Raw genomic sequence first — 19,371 nt, 5'->3', positions numbered from 1 at the left:
CTATTTTATCCAGGTAATTAAATGATAGAATTAGAAAAGACAGTATTCACTTTTAGTGGGGAACATTCATTTCTGGCCATCCAACCGCCTCCTGCAAGTTTGTAAGGGACTCTGGTTACCAAATCTCCCTTCCTGAAATAGAGCCCATGAGCAAGGATCATTTGGGAGGAAAACTGACTTTCCCTTCTGCAGCAACCAGATACAGACTGAAGATAGGTGGAGTATCTCTGAAAGGCTAACATTAAATTGGGAGCATTCATGACTATTTTCTTTTTTCTTCTTAACTCTTTCCTCTTTATAATCCCAGATCTAGTCATTTCTACTTTAAAGACATGAAAACAACATTCAGGGAGAAGTGACCTGCCTAAAAGTGCAGGCTGAGTCAATGGCAGATTTCAGTGTAGAACTAAATGTCTGAGCGATTCAGGCTACAGTCAGGTTGACGATTCTTGTCTGAAATGGGAGACCAGGGATTAAATGACCTCAGAAAAAGGTACAGCATTTTCTGTGTTAAAATGATATGAGGAAGTTGCAAGGCAACGTGGGGGGTTTGGGGGGTAGGAAAAGAATAAATGAAACAAGATGGGATCGGGAGGGAGACAAACCATAAGAGACTCTTAATCTCACAAAACAAACTGAGGGTTGCTGGGGGGAGGGGGGTTGGGAGAAGAGGGGTGGGGTTATGGACATTGTGGAGGGTGTGTGCTATGGTGACTGTGAAGTGTGTAAACCTGGCAATTCACAGACCTGTACCCCTGGGGCTAATAATACATTATATGTTAATTTTTAAAAATTAATTAAAAGAAAAAAAGAAAGAAAAAAAATGAAATTGGATTTTTTTAAAACATTTCAAAGGAAATTAATAAGTAGTAAGAAGTTCTTGGGGTAAAACACTAAGGGGTCTGTATGAGTGAGTGGAGAGAGAGTGAGAAAGGAATGATGTGGAGATGGAGGAAGCATGCCCACTAACCAACCTGCGCAATTTAGAAAAGACAGGGCTCCAGAAACCAGACTCACGAGCAAAAGAAGAAGCCCTCAGCAGAAGGAACTAGGTACAACTGATGAAGGAGATGGGGTACAAGAGACATATAGAGTGACAGCTGGGGAGTCAGACAGGAATTCCATTTGCTTTTTGTGAACTGTGTACAAGGTTATCTCTCCAACCTCCATGGAAAATTTGAAAATACAACCCATATCAAGGGTTTGCTATGAAGATCAAGTAAAATAGACATACAATCTACAGCATGGTAAGTGACATAGCTAATTAAAAAAAAAAAAAAAAAAAAAAAGCAGTTCTACACATAAAGACCTAAAAAAGGCTTTTTTTTTTTAAAGAAAAGAGGGCAAGGATGAGAAAAAAAAGAATCCAAGAAGACTCAGAGTAGAAAAGCTCGAGCTTGGAGCATACCTGTAAGAATGGTGCAAGAGAGAAGCCTGGAGAAAAAGAATTAAAAGGAAACCAAATTCCCAGGGATAAGGCTCAGGGAGCACAGTCAAATTAGCAAACCAGGTGGTAATTCGGATAGCAATTTCCAACAGAGACTAAAGCAGGGAAATCAGTACCTCACACTTAGTATGGTCCACCCTTCTCCAAAATAAACAACAATATAATCAAGTCTTCCCATTTTATCTTTCTTGCCTTTCCCCTTTTATAAACAATACTATATTCAAAGTTATATGTTTGGGGTGCCTGGATAGTTCAGTTGGTTAAGCGTCCAACTCTTGATTTCAGCTCAGGTTGTAATCTCAAGGTCATGGGATCAAGCCCCACATTATGCTCTATGCTGGGCACAGAGCCTGTTTATGATTCTCTCTCCATGATGGGAGTTGAGGGAAATTGGAAGGGGAGGTGAACCATGAGAGACTATGGGCTCTGAAAAACAATCTGAGGGTTTTGAAGGGGCGGGGGGTGGGAGGTTGGGAGAGCCATGTGGTAGGTATTAAGGAGGGCACGTATTACATGGAGCACTGGGTGTGGTGCAAAAACAATTAATTCTGTTATGCTGAAAAGAAATTTTAAAAAAAAGAAAGAAAAGAAAAAAAAAAAAGATTCTCTCTCTGTCTGTTCCTTCCCCGCAAGACCGCACTCAACATGCATTCTCTCTTTCCCCTTCCCTAAAAAACAAACAAAACAAAAAAAAGTTGTAGGTTTAGTCTGTGTTCTCTATTAACACTGAGAGCTCCCTGTGATCTTGTTCATGAAGACATAATCAGAGTTTAACTCAATGCCAGGCACTCTATAAATACCTGTGGAAAGTATGGGATATATATCATATAGCTCAATTCCAATGACTCGGCATCTGCAAACCAGTCAACATTTTCACCTATTATTTGTGAAATACTTTAGAGGATTGACAAAGCGACTGATAAAGTCAAGTCACAAAGAAACAGGGAAAAAGCTACCTGTAAGACCAAGAAAATATTTGAGAACAAGATTTTAGAGGAAAAAAAAAAAAAAAACTTCAGAAACAATAATTTCCAACATAGTATTATACTTAGCTTGTGAACATTCAGTAAGGAATAAATGAAAAAGCTATCAAAAGTAAGTAAAAATTTAAAAGCAATCACAAATAATCTACATGAATATATCAAAGATCTTAAGGATGCTTACCAATTTTTTAAAAGGGGAAGTGTGTACATGGAAGAACGCAAGTCCATACAGAATGATAAAAGCTGGACAATTTAGCCAGAAGAACAGGAAACAGAGCATCAAGGCCCAGAGTGTTTCTCAATAGGATAATTGTAGGCACTACGGGCAGTGCTAATTCTCTGTGGAAAGGGACTGCCCCGGGAGCATCCCTGACTCCTAACTAATAAGCCAAGATGGTCTCCAGTCACGGTGGCAACCAAAAAGGCCCACATGTTTTTAATCACCTCCTTGAAAGGTCCCCTCACCCTATTCCTCACCACCTCACCCCACTGGCAACTCTTGGCCTAAAGGAAGAACCTGCAGATTAAAGAATAACAATAAGGAAGCAGAGCAAGTGCTGTTCTAAATTCAGTCTGTACCAAGGAAACTAAGTTATAAAACACCCTATCTGTGATGCTCACCATCTACAGAAGCACTGCCCCACAGAATTATAACACGAGGCACACAGGCAATTCTAAATTTTCCACCAGTCACATTTAAAAGAGTAAAAAGAAAGAGGTGAAATTCATTTTAGTAATATACTTTATTTAACCCAATATAGCTGAAATAACCCAATATAGCTGAAATATTATTCCAATATGTAATAAATGTAAAAAATTATTAATGATCTATATCATTTTCTTTGTACTACATCTTTGAAAGCTGGTGTGTAAGCTGGTGTGTAAGTGCAGCACATCTTAATTAAGATTAGCCACATTTCAAGTGTTCCATGGCCACATGCGGCTACTGGCTACCGTATTGGATGGCACAGGCCTAGAGCAGGGGCTGGCAAACCATGACCCACAGGCAAATCTACCCTATAGTCTAACTAGATAAATAAAGTTTTATTAGAACACAGCCACTTCCATTCATTTATATATTATCTATAGCTGCTTTCAGGCTAGAAGGGCAGAGCTGAGTAATCATGAACAGACTCTGTGACCTACAAAAGATAAAAATATTTACCCACGGCCCTTTACAGAAAACATTTGTCAACTGCAGGGCAAGAGTTTATGAGACTGGGATAAATGAAGGATGCCCTCGGTTCCGTCTGGGTGAAACTGCTTCTTTATCACACTGCCTCTCTCCTAAAAATGATCTCAATAATTTACATCTGTCAACATAGGCTCTTACCAAAAAGATAATCTGGCCCAGGTCACCCATGGGACGAAGGTGCATGGTGTCATACGGATCACACCGATAGGGTACAATCACCTGTGACCCCATACGTCCTAAAAAAAAGAATGGATTGAAACAAGGATCAAGATTAATGTAATATGGATTTGGTAAATATTTAATTTCTAGTATGGTAAGTGAATGGATACCATGTTTAACAAAAAGCCTATTTTGCTGTGCTAGAGATGCCGTAACTTTACAGAGACGACATTCCTGTTTCTACATCCTATACAGTAAGCACGGTAAGCTTCTTAATGTATAGCAGATCAAGATGACATAAATCCAAGACAGGAGTAATCTGTAACACTGCTAAATGGAAAAGAAACATGCTTCATGGCTTCTCATTAGGCAAACCTAATAAATGGCACTGGAGTATACGGAACTCAGCAACTTTACTTACCAAGGTGGTTGACAACGTATCGGCCCAGGAATCCTGTTGCTCCAAACACAGTGGCCACAATCCCACTGACTGAGGAACGCCCACCTTTGCCATGAGGTATGAGCGCATGATGAAGCTGGCGCCGGGGAGGGCCATGAAACACAGCAGTGGCTCTTGCAGCAATAGAAGAACCTTAGACAAAACCCCAGAGTACAAAAATGGCAAATGTTAATGCAAAAGTGAGCATGAATAACCTCTTTTCCTCGAAACTGGTAACGTTATTTTGCTATTACTACTTTCATATGATTAAGTTTAAAATGAACTTTTAAATCAAAAATTGTAATTTAAGTGCCGACAGCAATAAACACAAAGCACCGCAACCAAGAATCCATGTGTTGTAAGGAAATATATAAAAATTAGAAAGTACAGTTGATCCTTCAACATCACAGGTTTGAACGTCCACTCAGGTACAGATTTTTTTCAATAAATAAAGCACAATACTGTATTTTCTCTCCTTTCTAATTTTCTTTAATAACATTTTCCTTTCTCTCACTTTACTAAGAACACAGTATATATGTGTTTACATATACGTAAAACACACAGCATATTTTAATCAACTATTTATGTTACCAGTAAGGCTTCTCGTCAACAGAAAGCCATTAGTAGTTAAGTTTAAGGGGAACCAAAAAATATATAAAAATATATAAATATATAAATATATAAAATACATGATCTTTTGACTGCAGGGATGGGGGGGTCAGTGCCCCTAACTACTGCATTGTTCAAGAGTCAACTGTAAACTCCCTGCCCTATGGGATACAATATACCTAGGAAGATAAATCACATTTGAAAAACAGAAGTCACATATTGAGAGTATAAACCCCCACAGTAAAAGGAACACAGAGAGAATGCAAAGGAAGGAAGCAAAAATTTAGATAATTACAAGGAAAGATTCCTGGATAAAATGGATTTCGGGGACTTTTCTTCCAGTTTTACTGAGAAATAACATACATCACTGTGTTAAGTTTAAGGCGTATAGCATGGTAGTTTGATTTACATATATTATAAAATGATTACAACAGGTTCAGCTTATGTTCATCATCTCACAGAGATATAATAAAAAGGAAAGAAGAAAAGCACAATTTTCTCCTTGTGATGAGACCTCTTAGCATTAACTACCTTAATGTTTCTATGAATCATACAGCAGCATTAGCTACAGTCACCATCTTGAACATTACATCCCGAGTACTTATTTATAACTATAGATTTGTACTTTTGACCACCTTCCTCCAACCCCCCCTCCTGCAACCCTCTTTCTCTAGGAACCACAAGTCTGTGCTCTTTTTCTATGAGTTTGGGTTTCTTTTTAATCCCACATATAAGTGAGAACAGACAAAGTTTAGATCATACAGCATTGTCTTTCTCTGACTTATTTCACTCAGTGTAATGCCCTCAGGATCCATCCATGTTGCAGCTAATGGCCAAATTTCCTAGTTTTTTATGGCCAAATATTCCATCGCATATAAATACCACAACTCCTTATCTGTTCAAACCCCGATGCACACAGGTTGTTTCCATGTCCCTGTTATTGTAAATAATGCTGCAATAAATGTGGGAGTGCAGATACCTCTTTTGAGTTGGTATTTTCATTTCCTTTGAACATATCAGCAGAAGTGGAATAGTTAGATCCCACAGTAGTTGTATTTTTCATTTTGTGAGGAACCTCGATGCTATTTTCCACAGTAGCCATTTTCTTTTCTCCACATCATAGCTAACATTTGTCATCCCCTGCCTTTTTCATGATGGCAATTCTAATGTCTAAGGTGGTATCTCATTGTGGTTTTAATTTGCATTTCCCTGATGACAAGTGATGTTGAGCACCTTTTCATGTACCTGTTGGCCTTTCACATATCCTCTTTGCCCATTTTTTAATTGGGTTATTCGCGGGATTTTTGCTATCAAGCAATAAACTAATTTGAGTAAGGTTGTAAAGAGGAACAACAGAAAGAAAAGATTTCTGTGTGAGACACATTACACATACAACAATGTAGACATGGAAATGAATAAGCCCAGTACAGGGAAGAGAAGATTTACCTGAAACAGACTCTGAAACTGATAATGAATGAAAAAAATAAAGTTGATGATACATGCTGGAGGCAGAGAACTTTTTTTTTTTTTTCTTAAAAAGAGTACAGTTCAGACAATATAAAGCTATTGAAAATCATCAAATGTAATGACAAATCGAATGTTTGGAAAAAGATTTTCCGACCTTTAGAAAGGTTAATTTGCCAAACCTCTCACTATTTACATCTCCACTTTATATGCACAAGGAGACCATGTGGCCTTAGCCTAGACATCTGCAAGGTAGGGAAACATGACTTCCCATTACAGACCATTCTTATTTGAGCCATTCTAACAGAGGATTCTACCATATGGAAGATTAATGACTGTTTCCCAGCAGCTTTGATTTCTTTGCTCCTCTGGAATGACAAAAAACAAATCTAATCCCTCTCCTACATTTAAGTGAAGCAAGTATATCTCTAAGTCTTCTCCAGGTTACACGCCCCTAGTTCCACCAACTATTCTGCATTCCACAGAGGTGTAAAACTCCTTTGGAATCACACTCCTAATTTTCAAGCCCCTTGAAACGTATAATGGCAGAGTTTTAGAGGAAGTTACCTAACCTTCAGGGAATAGGTAAAAAACAAGTAAAACATTTAAAATGCTAATAAACTTTTGCTAGAATCAACAAACTGTTTACCATCAGCACTGGTGTTCTGTAAACTTGGGGAACACTGAAACAAATCGGAATTGCTTTAGAAAACTTGTATTGGGGGGAAAAAAAGGCAGGCAGGCAGGCAGGCAGGGAGGGAGGAAGGGTGGGTAAGTGAGTAACTAAGTAAGTGTGTCTGTTTTCTGATCATGATTCTCCAGTGGCACTCTGCCCAGAAACCATGGTTTTTCCCTACCCAAAAGCATGAAATTAGAGAAAAAGCCCACTTTTTTAGCCTACTGAACAGTGACTGAAACCACAGACTAAAAACAAGCACTGCAGATCAGACACATAACCAACAAACTACAATAACAGCTAACTTTACAAAACTTTTAGCAGATGCTGGGCATTGTTCTAAGTGCTCAGTAGCTATTACCTTATTTCATACTATTCTTCCTGCCACTTTACAGATAAGGAAGCTCAGGCTCAGAAAGCTTAAGTGACTTGCCTGAAAAGCCAGCGAAGGAGACTGAACAGCAGCACAGTAAGTAAGGGGAAAACAAAAGGAAATGGTACCCAGAAGGTAAAGGAAGAAAGGGACTGATAGAGGTAATAGTTAACTCTATCAAAGGCAGCTGAAAAGTGAAGTAGGATGGGGACAGAGGACCACAGACCTAGATGTTGGTTTTGAGTAGCCCTAATAAGAGCAATTTTATTGCTGTGGGAATGACAGCCTGACTCGAGCAGGCAGGGGAGAATGTGAGGAAAGGAAGTGGGAAAAGCAGTATTGAGGATTCTTCTGAGGAGACATGATGTAAAAGGTAGGGGGAGGACTAGAGGAACATAAGGCCAAGGAAGGATTTTTTTTTTTCCATATGAGCTATTATAACATATTTATACACTGACAGAAATGAGTAGAAGGGGAAAACGAATGATTCAGGAGAGGGAATACAGGTAACTGAAGATGGGATGGAATGCAAAAAAGAATTGGCTTTAGATCAAAGTACGAGGGGTTTATCCACTATCACAGGAGGGAAAGCTGAGAATTATCTCAGCTCAGCTATTAGATTTTTATGGTGGGGAAAAAGATCGTTCTCATCTGATTTCTCTGATTTCAAGGTAAAGGTGAGAATGAGACAGAAGCACAGGTTACAAGTTTTAGGAAACTGACAATGTTAAATAATCATATGGAAAAGAAAAAACAAATTTCTTTGAAAAACATAATACTGAAAATCTACTTGATATTTGTATTCATGAATTTAAGGTCAAAATAAGGTCAGTTTGGAGTTTTCTGTAGCTCAGTTCTCTACTATTCAGGGGTATGCAGGAAATATGTGGAAAGCTTGGTTTAATTAGGGTTTTGTTTTATTTTGTTTTGTTTTGTTTTGTTTTAAATGCCACAGGCAGATGGGCTGAGGAGTTAAGAATATATGAGGGAATGATTAGAATGTTCAATAAGGAAGGAAACGAGGACACTGGATAAAGCAGGAAGAATGACTACATTCAAGGAGTTAATACCACAAATGATTGTTAGGAGTATTATAGTAAATGTATATAAAGCACTTAGCACATTATGTAGCACATGTTAAGCACTCCATGAGTAATAGAAGCTTTCACTTGTTATTACCTCAAAATCTTTCAGGTGATGTTACACTAACCTCATGAGATTATTTGTTTATTTTTCCCCAACAATTACAGGCCAACCACTAATCTAGGAACTGACTAGCACAATAAAAAAGTCCCTGGTCTTAGGGAGCTTACATTTTAGAGGGTTGACTTGAAAATTAATATATGGGTAGGTACCTATCACAGTGCCTTGCACTAGTAGGTGCTTAATAAATCTAAGTTGTTACCTTCTTTGGCTCCAACTTCTCTATTTTCTTCCATATATTATGAACACCATTAGGAGAGTAATAGTCTTTATTCATTATATTCTTCTCCTCAAAAACCTCTATTGGCTTCTTACTATAATATATAAACCAATCTTCTCCAAACATATTTGCTTGCACACTGCGTAAGTTTTAAACATTTATAAATCACACATACATTCTGTGTAGTACCAATATGTCATCTACACTATAAAGCATATTAAAGCACTCAGAATAGTGTCTGGTATATAGTTTGAACTACGTGTTAGCTACTGTTGTTATTATTACTGAAAATGTTTTTTTTAAGTTCTAATACTGTATTTTTGTATCTCACTGATTCCTCTTGCAAAACTCACTTTCCAGACCACTGGACAAAACTGCTTGACTTTCAAAGTCCTCCATTATTTGATCCTACCTAACATATTCAACTTTCTTTCCTACTATCCCATATCTACAGGTAGTCTGTTCACTGCCTCCTAATCACTTTGTGATTCCATTCTCACCACCCTGTCCTTGCCCATGCCAGGAAAATGCCTAGTTTCTCTCACTTTCCAAATCATAACAATCCTAAAAAACAAAAAGAAAAATCAGTGGAAGCACTGCAATTCTCCACTGCTCTTCCAATCTTCCCTACTTCAAATGATACTAATCTTTCCCTTTTCTGATTTCCTATGGTACTTAGTAGTCTCTCCACATCTCACCATATATAATTGTTTCACACAGTTCCGTCCTATAGTTTTTTTTGTTATACACTAGACTGGCCTCTCTAGAGTTGACGCAAAAGCTTACTTACCAGAGACAATAAAGCATAGAGGTTAACAGAACAAGCTACGGTTTCAACTAAAAAGAAGTTAAAGTGAAAATATTTATTTATTTATTTTAAAATACTTATTTTAATAAATATTTATTTTAAAATACTTAGAACTGTGGTTAGCAAATAGCCAATGCACAAAAATAGCAGTTATTATCATTCATGATCTACATTATGTCCCACCTATGTAATACTTTGACAAGAACCAACAAATAAATGTCTTTGCAAAAAAGTCATAGCTACAAAACCACCCACTATAAACAATGTGAACCAATCACCGTTCCAGTGGTATGTAGCAGCTCTACCCAAGATGGAAAATAGAAATGTGGCCTCCAAATACTCCTGACTTGCTCCTCACCCTAAACATCAGAAGGACTTGTGGAGCTTTTTTAAAACCTAAGGTGCAAGGAGTCAGTCTCAAAAATTCTGATTCAATAGCTCTGCAATGAGTCCCCATTTCTGTTTTTTCTAAAGCACTAAAAATGATTCTGACATGCAGCTAACTTTGAGAGCAAATGATATTTGATAATGACCTGAATACACTATGGAAAAACACAATTTTTGGAGGCTGACTGGGGCAAATTTGTGAAAGGGTGGAAAGGGAAGAATGATAATAAATTGTAACTGTATTCCCAATTTTCTTGCTTTTCTTGCCTCGTTTCTTGAGTGTAAGAGCAAATGTATATTTTCAACTTGAGGACCATGACAGCATATCCAATCAGAATAGAAGGAAAAATGAACAATGCTTGGACAAACCTTAAGATATCCTTTACTCTTCTTCACATTACTTTCCACCAATCCCTGATTGTTCTCTCCAGCATCCCTCGCTCCTCCAGGCCCCAGTGTCTCGACCTAACACATTCTACATATGCAGCGATGTTTTTGACTCAGAAAGTACTTTAATAAATATTACTTTATTTAATCGTTTCGTAAACTTCCTGACATTGTTGTATTACCATCCCCACTGTAACATGAAGAATCTGAAATTGAGACAGATTAAGGGCTTGCACAAGGTCGTACAGAAATTCATTACGAAACTTCTCTATCCTCTGTCTTCCATCCTTTTCAGATCTCGCCCCCGTCCCAACCCCCGAACGTCCCGCCACCGGCCACACACACTAATTTTTCATAACCTCAAACCCTTACAACCCGATAAGAACTGATCTTTCGATCCTTTACATGTCCCGCACTTCCTCCTTTTCCCTTCCTACTGTTCACGTTCGCTCAGCACAGACCCCTTCCCAAGTGTACAATTAAATGTGAGCCAAGGAGGGGGAAAGGAAAGCAGAAACTACAGGCAGTCCCGGACCTAGAAAGACCAAGGTAGTCGGGAGTCGGCGTGACCACTGCGGCACCGCGCCACTCTCAACACTTCCGATCCCAGCCTCGCAATCCCAAACGGGAGCCGCTGTTCCCGGTGACACTTACGTGACATTGGCAGGGCCCGGACAACCCGGGGGTGAACGGCGGCCGCCATCTTCTCCCACAATCCCCCACGGCCGGCGCTCCGACCCACTTACGGCTACTGAGCTGGGCTAAAAGTCATCGTCCACGTCTGTCTGCGCAGGCGCAAACCGAGAAGCGAAGGCGTGGGTCAGAGATACGGGTGGGATCCGAAGAGAGAAGAGCTGGGGGAAGAGAGAGTAAGGCGCAAGGGAGGGAATGTGAAGGAGAAGGGAAAGAAGGGAAAAAGAGAAGAATTTTGGGATTAGAATCTCAGATCTGGGGTGGGCCGTAAAGATAATCTCATAGTCAGGGAACGTAAAGTTCAGAGTCAACCAGTGACTGACTGACGGGCGTGCAAAATGGCAGCAGAACTCGAGCTGCAGGGACCCCAACTTTCCTGACTCTGAGTTCAGTTCATTTCCTGAAAATGTCAGAGCAGCTCTGGAGAGACTAGGGGAAAATGGAGGCGTGGCCCCGGCACTCAGGAAATTCTCAGACGGAAGAACCGGGGTCCAGAGGAGAGGTTGAACAAGAAAGAAGTGAGGCGGGAGGGTAGAGAAGGGAAGGAAGAGAAATGGAAATCAGGATGTGCACGTCCAACTCGCCAATCACGTTGTCTCCTCCGAGCCCTAGCTCTTGCTGTACCCTTTACCTGGGATGCTCACTCAGAAGTCTACACCAGCTCAAGTTTCTGCTCGGAGAAAGCTACTCTGACACCCCAGGTGGTCATCATTCCGTCCTCTCTTTGTTTTTATTTAATATGAAAGCACTTATTACCAACTGACATATGACTCCAGGGATGAGTGGCTCAAGGAAGTCTGTGAACCTCCTGAAATGTTAAGTAAAATTTAGCGGGTATGTATGCCACTGCACTTTTTTCTAGAAGGAAACTAAAAACGAGTCTAGAACAATAGTTTATAATTTTTATTTTCTTAACCGTGGACTCTGAGAATCTGCACTGTTCTAGCTAGAGCCTGGGGAGATTGCAGAAAGATTAAACACTTGCATTTTTAAGTAGTTTATTTTGGTTGCTCAAAATCTCTGCGTGGGAGACAGCAACAAGCAATCTGTCCTGAGACATCTGCCTTGGGTTTGTTAGAAAACAAACTAGTTTGAGGGATCTTTCTAGTTTGGTAATTCTTTCAGTGCTTTGTTCTTGTCAAGAGGAAAGTAGTGTGAGTTGCTTGGATGGACAAAAGTCCCCTAATGAGTAGTGGTTGCCTATTATTGGGCTTGTGAGATCCGTTGTTTCCCACTCCCATTCCACCTCCACTATTTCTTGAAGTGTCCTGTACCAAACTGAGTTGGAAGAGAAAAGAAACTCTTAAAGAAAAAGAAAATTTCTTGAGAAAATTTTATCAGAGAGGTTCGATAATATTACAGTCTTATATTTCTTGGTCTCATCCAGTGTTGACCCAGCACTTAAAATTCTCTAATATTTGCTTCTGGAGTTAATATGAATATAAAATACTTGACTGGTTCTGATAAACTGGCAGACCCCATTATCATGAGCGGCCTCCTAACCCCTGTGTAAAATGGCAAGGCTGCTATTTTACATCTTGAAGTCGAACACTGGCTCATGTTCTCAATACTAATTTCAAGATGACATATTGTTGAAAGAGCACTGACTTAAAACTCAGAATATTAGATCCCAGTCCTCACTCTATCAGTTAATAGTTGTCATCTGGGCAGGTTTCTTTTTTTTAAAGATTTTATTTACTTATTTGACAGAGAAAGAGAGAGATCACAAGTAGGCAGAGCAGCAGGCAGAGAGAGGTGGGGAGGCAGGCTCCCTGCTGAGCAGAGAGCCCGATGTGGGGCTCGATCCCAGGACCCTGAGATCATGACCCGAGGGAAAGGCAGAGGCTTTACCCACTGAGCTACACCCGAGCAGGTCTATTTACATACCACCAAAGTTTCAAAAATTCTAGACTGTTAGAGCTGGAAGGGATCTTAAGAGATAATTAAGCCCAATTCCTTTATTTTAAAGATGAAGAAACTGAGACAGTATAAAAAAATCATCAGTAGATAAAAAACCTTGTTGAAGGAAGCCTGTAACAAACCAGTCACTTTTTAATTTGTTAAAAATTTTAATCTTTATCTTGTGGCCTTGATCAAGATTCTTTTGTTTCATGAAAACTGTGTACTAGTCCTATACTTAATCGTTAATTAAAAGTTCATAGGGTAATATTTCCAAAGAGAAAAAATTTAGTTGATGCTGAATTTTTATTTCTCCCTCTCTGTACCCATCTGAATTTGTTTACATATAACACTCTGTTGTTTTAAGTACGATCCAATGGCAAAATTTTCTCCTCCCATATTCCCTGCCCAGTTACTTAAAGGAGAAAATTAATTAGGGGAAAGCAAGCCCAGTCCTTCCAAACTAAGCCTCAGAGACATGGAGTGTTTTTTAACCTATCCCCCTTGTCCTTTGACAACTAAGTTTCTGATAGCCTCACTACTGTTGCTATAGAGACAGTGATATCACCAGTTGTGATTCTGATGTCACTCTTCAGTCCCAACAAGGGGGAGGTACATGGAAGGCTGGAGGAGGAAACAAGATCTTGAGCTGAGCAAGAACATCCCAGCATCTTCATTGACTTTTAACGTATAGTCTGGAGTCTTCTGTGGTTCACTCTTCCAGTGCTACAGAGGTAGGAAATCCCACTGGACTGATAAAACAGCCTATTTCCTGAGCTTCTGTACTTAAAAAGGAGAAATCAGTGACAAGTGATGGTTAACTTTTAATGTTCAACCCAGCCTCCCTTCTTGCACAGTTTAAATTTTACATCAGGGTTTTCTGGAAATAAATGAGCCTCTCCCTCAGTAGTGTAACAGCTAAACCTATCGTCTTTGCTGCTGAAATTTTAACTTAACTGCAAATTTAACCAGATCTCCTTGGCCATCCATTTGGGATCACAAAGGGGACTTACTCCTCACTTCCCAATTTGATGATGAGTCTGGAAGCTTAACTACCTGCTGACTTCTCTTCATTGTGTAACTATTCCAAAAGTTATGTTTTTTGTTTTTCTCCCTGTGCTCTAATAACAAAATCAGACCAGTGTAGCTCTGAGTCCTGCGTCCTAATTCTCATTTACTTTCATCATCTCTACTGTTATTTCTGAAGCCTTGGCTAGACAATAGAGAACATGGAAAAGTCAGGATATATATAAAGCCTTGTGGAGGAAATATCTGTATTTATGAGGCACCAGGAGAAGAAGTTAAGGGAAAGTGAAAATGGAGGAGATCCACAGAGAAGCTAAAAGTGAATGGTATCTCCAAGGGAAAAGACACACATACACACACACACACACACACTTCTAATCCTTTAATCAATTGTAACTGATGTTAAGAATAACCAAATTTATTGAGTGTGTACAATGTACCTGGCACTTAAAAGAAGGGAATGAGAGAGAAAAAGAGAATGGATATAATTGAATATATTCTTCCTTTTTAAAATTAGTAATAAAACTTGGTTGAATAAACTTTAAAACATGATGAGATAGGTATCAACCCAGCAAAAGCTTTATTTATGTTGCCTGTAATGTGGGCTTTTCTGTGACTTTAAGAACCTTGAATAAACAGGAGCCTCTTGCTTATGATCGATATAGGAGAAAAATGTCTTGAGATAGAGCTGGGGTCTGAAGTACAGGAACCATAACCAAATTCCTGTGTTATGCCCTCTCTGGCAGGCATTCACAATTTGTATTCCTCCTCTATTATTACTGAGACAGTAACCACACTGGCACTTTTTAAGGGTTGTCCCTTCTATGGGCCACTTGGCTGTAGAAAAACTTCATACCTTCTGGAATATTAACCTGCAAAGCTGTATTTTTTAAAGGAATATATCCAGTGTTTTTAACATTTCCTTTCTGGGACTCGGTTTCTTAATCTATAAAATTAGGTTATTAGAATAAATGGCTTTTAGGGTCCATTTATCTATACACTGTATAGAGTTAGCTTTCTTTCCTCATCAAATTTAATAGATAATACAAAGCATCTTTTTTATTTTCTACCCTAACTCCAGGATATTATTCAGCAACTTTGAGCTTAAGATATTTATGAATCTGTTCATTGGGCCCATTAAACTCTAGATTTTCCTTCCCTTTTTTTCAAATTTCATTATGGGAAATGTATACAGATTTAGAAGTATGAATATCATTATCATCAAAAGATATTTAAGTACTTCATATAAATATAACTAGCCAGGACATTTAGGGCATTTAAAACCTAAAAATAGATTCATGGATGCAGATAAAAATGCAGAAGACATACAAAATAGAATAAAAACATTAATCTATGTAAGTAGAAGTGTTTGTTGGATATATATGACTAAAAGGTTGTTGATTTATTGGTGTTATTGGGATAGGAAATTCTGTTAATAAATTGTTAGATAATTATTTATACCTTGAATGTGTTTCTGGGGTGAACTTATCCCCAAAAGGAACCAAGCTTCAAGAAAGCCTGAATGTGTGGCTTAATACCATTGCAAACTCAAGCAAACCATTTTTTGTTGTTCTCAGATTCTCCTATTTAAGAAAGAAAGAAAAGATTACACTATCTGGAATTCGAAATAGGCAGTTTTCCTGTATTCATTCTTTCAACATAATTTTTTTTTTCATTTTATTTTGTTTTATTTCTTTTCAGTGTTTCAGAATTCATTGTTTATGCACCAAACTCGGTGCTCCATGCAATATGTGCCCTCCTTAATACCCACTACCAGGCTCACCCAACGCCCCACTCTCTCCCCTCCAAAACGCTCAGTTTGTTTCTCAGAGTCCACAGTCTCTCTTGATTTGTCTCCCCCTCCAATTTCCTCCAACTCACTTCTCCTCTCCAACTCCCAGTGTCCTCCAGATTATCCCTTATGCTCCAAAAGTAAGTGAAACCATATAATAATTGACTCTCTCTACAGTGGATAATTATTAAGCACCAACTTTAAGGCATTAGTTACTATGAGGGATCCCGAGATGAGTAAGAAAATGCATCTGTCCTCAAAACACCATCTTATAATCAAAAACGAATGATGACTAACATAACCTGATAAGGTTATGATGGTGACTAACATAACCTAATAAGAATTTTTTTTCACTTAAAAAATAATTACAGAGATGAAATATACATGAGCAATTAAAGAACTAGATGGGATGTAAAGGTTGAAACAAAATATGATGGAAACTTTGACAGAGGAGCAATCATGTTCAATTAGATATTTAGAAAATATTTTATAGACGTGGTAAGTTTGTCCTGAGCTACCAAGCAAGGGTGGGATTTAGAGAGATATCACAGGAGGGTGGGGTGTGCATGGATATTCCAATATGAGAGTACAATGCCCTAATGTCTTCTATGAAAATGTCTCAGAAGAGGAAGTACAGGGAAGATTTTTGATTTGGAAGCTAGAGCTAACATTAACTATATATGCTCTTTGCAACATGAAGATGTATATTTCTCTCAAGTCCTCAAAAGAATATTTACAAAGTGCTTTGAGATCCCTGAATTCAGGACACTTATTCTTCATCCTAGCTACTACTTTTCTGACTTCCTAATCAAGAAGTTTGAGATGAAGTTAAAAACTTCTAGTTTTGTCATTGTTAAATAACCCTATATACCACTGATTTGAAAGTAGAGAATAGCAATAGTCATTTCAGACAGTGTTGGCCAGAAGATGGAACCTTTTTTTTTTTTTTTTTTTTTTTTTGGTCATCTGGGAACATCAGACTGCACCCAGATTAAGATGTGGCCTTTAAATTGAATGTCATTTTGTGCTCATGACCTGCGTACTACATGTGAAAAATAATGAGTAAAGTCAAAATCATTATGTGGTAATAAGAGCAATAGGGTTCATATGTAAAATTAGTCATTTTTATCTGTGTCTTTCCATTGCAGATCCCTTATATTTCATGGCAGGAGAGGTGCGTAAATTTAGGGATAGTGAAGACAACAACAAATTAACCACGAGCTTTCCTCGTACCTCAGAACCTGTCCTCAGTAAGAGTAAGTGATCACATAATTTCCTTCCTTATGTACTTAATTTTCATTCTGGCTTTTTAATTGCAATAGATAGCTTAAATAAGTGAGGAGGCCCTATCAATTTTGTCATTTTCTATTAGATGTAATTCATTAAGAGAAAATACCAACTGGAAATTGAAAGGTAAGCTTCTGGCTTTCACTTGTTCTAGCAACAGTTCAGATCAGTCTCTTTCTAAGTCTTCTCATTCTCTGTACAAGTAATAGTAACACCCATTCCTTTGTTCATGGCTCTATGCTTACTCAAGTATAAGAATATTAGCAGATAATAGTTGCTGAGAGACAATAAAGGCTTGACTTCATAGACATTAAGAACTCCCTTATTATGGTTTAAAAAAAAATTGAAATAAGATACCAAAGAATGTTAGGAAATCTTAGAAAATTTTTAAAGAAAAGAATAAATAAAAATAAATCTAGAAAGACTGTGGACTCTGAAAAACAATCTGAGAGTTTTGAAGGGGCAGGGGATGGGAGGTAGGGGAAACCAGGTGGTGGGTATTAGAGAGGGCACGGATTGCATGAAGCACTGGATGTGGTGCAAAAACAATGAATACTGTTACGCTGAAAAGAAATAAAAATAAATAAATAAAAAATAAAATAAATAATAATAAAGAATCTGGAGCCAGACAGTCTTTCTCAGAATCCCCAGACCCAGGGGTTCTCATTCTTATGTAGATATACTTCAGAATCACCCAGGATGCTTTAAAGATATTCAGTAGCTAAGTTTTCCCACCCAAAACCAATGAAATAAGGTTCTTTGGAGGTAATATCTCAGTCGGTATCTTTAAACAGTTCTCTGGGTGATTCTAACATCTAATCAAGGAGGAAAACCCACTGTATTCCCAAGGAAACTATTGTATTACAATGCCAGGAAGAGTAAGAGAAACTGTCCCTAATCTGAGTTAGTGATTAGGGTGTGAAAACAGGTACAAATCTTTGCGGGAGCAAAGGACAAGTAGCTCTTAAAAGGTCTTATTATTATTATTATTTTTTAATCATTACTTGTAATACACTATATAAGAAAAATAGTAAATCCATTTATAAATAAGCTTAGATCTTGTGTAATCTGTATTTGATTTGTGCTGGTTTTTATCTTGAGGGAGGATGTCAGCCCCCACCATTGCCCAAAGTCCTTTAAAACAAACATTTCCAATTAACCAAGTTATTCAGCCCTTCATAATGCTTAACTTATTTCAAGCAATTTTTTTTAATATTTTATTTATTTATTTGAGAGAGAGACAGTGAGAGAGAGCATGAGTGAGGAGAAGGTCAGAGAGAGAAGCAGACTCCCCATGGAGCTGGGAGCCTGATGCGGGACTCGATCCCAGGAATCCAGGATCATGACCTGAGCCGAAGGCAGTCGTCCAACCAACTGAGCCACCCAGGCGTCCCAAGCAATTTTTAATAAAATTTAATTTCACTGTGAGAAAAAAGGAGAAGCTTTTGGACTTTATTGTAACAGTTTAAAACAACCTACAACAGTTTTAGGATTTTTTAAATTAATTTATTTGAGAGAGAGCATGCACAGAAGCAGGGGGGAGGAGCAGAAGGAGAAGCAGACTCCCCACTGAGGCAGGGAGCTGAGGTCAATCCCAGGATCTCTGGATGGGACCTGAGCTGAAGGCAGGCACTTAACCCCTTAACTGACTGAGCCACCCAGGCACCCCTATAACAATTTTAAATAAATGTTTTATTTTCTTCAAACCAAATATGAGAACACACATACACACACACACACACACACACACACACACACACACACATTTCTAAAAGACATTTCCATTAGAGAGGAAAAATTGGCCATCTTAATCCACCTTGTTGAGAAAAATTGGCCATTTTATTCCACCTTGTTAAGCAAATTTTATAATGAAAGAAGGGAACTTCAGTGTGGAAGCCTAGTAATGGAAGGCTGGCATGGAAAAAGAGGTCAAAGAAAAGCTTCTTGTAGATTATCAGTGGACACATATTATAATTAGCCATGTTTTCAAAGACTCTCAACTAAGACGCAGTGCTAAGGAAAGTAGACAAGACTAAGGCCAAAGGAAAAGGGGCTGTTATGCTAAATTATGAGGTTAGCAAAAAGCAAGTATAAGCAATTCTTTCATGAAAATTGTCAACAAATGAAAAAAGAAAGTGGTAGCAGCTAGAGGGAGGCTTTGGGGTGGAAGAAGACAACTAAAATGATTATCATTTTTCTGGTTTGGAAGACCAGCTAGACGGCAGTGCCTTTACTGAGATTAGGGAGTAGAGCAAAGTATTGGGAGGGTTATGGAACAATCAACAACAGCAAGGGCATCCATGCAAAGGTCCGCTGAATGGTGT

At 38.4% G+C, this 19,371-nt stretch overlaps 2 protein-coding genes across 5 annotated transcripts in view; one reads left to right on the top strand and one right to left on the bottom strand.

Moving 5' to 3' along the window:
- NDUFA9 (NADH:ubiquinone oxidoreductase subunit A9) overlaps window positions 1–11,163 on the bottom strand; it is a 34,833-nt gene extending 23,670 nt beyond the window's left edge. The window contains exons 1-3 of the mRNA XM_059184565.1: window positions 11,005–11,163; window positions 4,206–4,376; window positions 3,764–3,861 (exon numbers count right to left, since the gene is read on the bottom strand). Of these exons, the coding sequence (XP_059040548.1) occupies window positions 3,764–3,861; window positions 4,206–4,376; window positions 11,005–11,053 (318 nt within the window). The 5' untranslated portion in view covers window positions 11,054–11,163. The remainder of the gene's footprint in view (window positions 1–3,763; window positions 3,862–4,205; window positions 4,377–11,004) is intronic.
- Window positions 11,164–11,177: 14 nt separating this feature from the next.
- AKAP3 (A-kinase anchoring protein 3) overlaps window positions 11,178–19,371 on the top strand; it is a 32,187-nt gene continuing 23,993 nt past the window's right edge. Inside the window, exons 1-3 of one of the 4 annotated variants that reach the window (XM_059184561.1) lie at window positions 11,178–11,877; window positions 13,539–13,676; window positions 16,909–17,016. The gene's annotated coding sequence lies outside the window, so the exon portion shown is untranslated. The remainder of the gene's footprint in view (window positions 11,878–13,538; window positions 13,677–16,908; window positions 17,017–19,371) is intronic. The other 3 variants (XM_059184558.1, XM_059184560.1, XM_059184559.1) reach the window with 3 other exon arrangements.

Source organism: Mustela lutreola, chromosome 8 (assembly GCF_030435805.1).
Source record: "Mustela lutreola isolate mMusLut2 chromosome 8, mMusLut2.pri, whole genome shotgun sequence".
Lineage (NCBI taxonomy): Eukaryota > Metazoa > Chordata > Mammalia > Carnivora > Mustelidae > Mustela > Mustela lutreola.
Note: the sequence above shows the minus strand (reverse complement) of the source record. Positions and strands in the feature narration are given on the sequence as shown.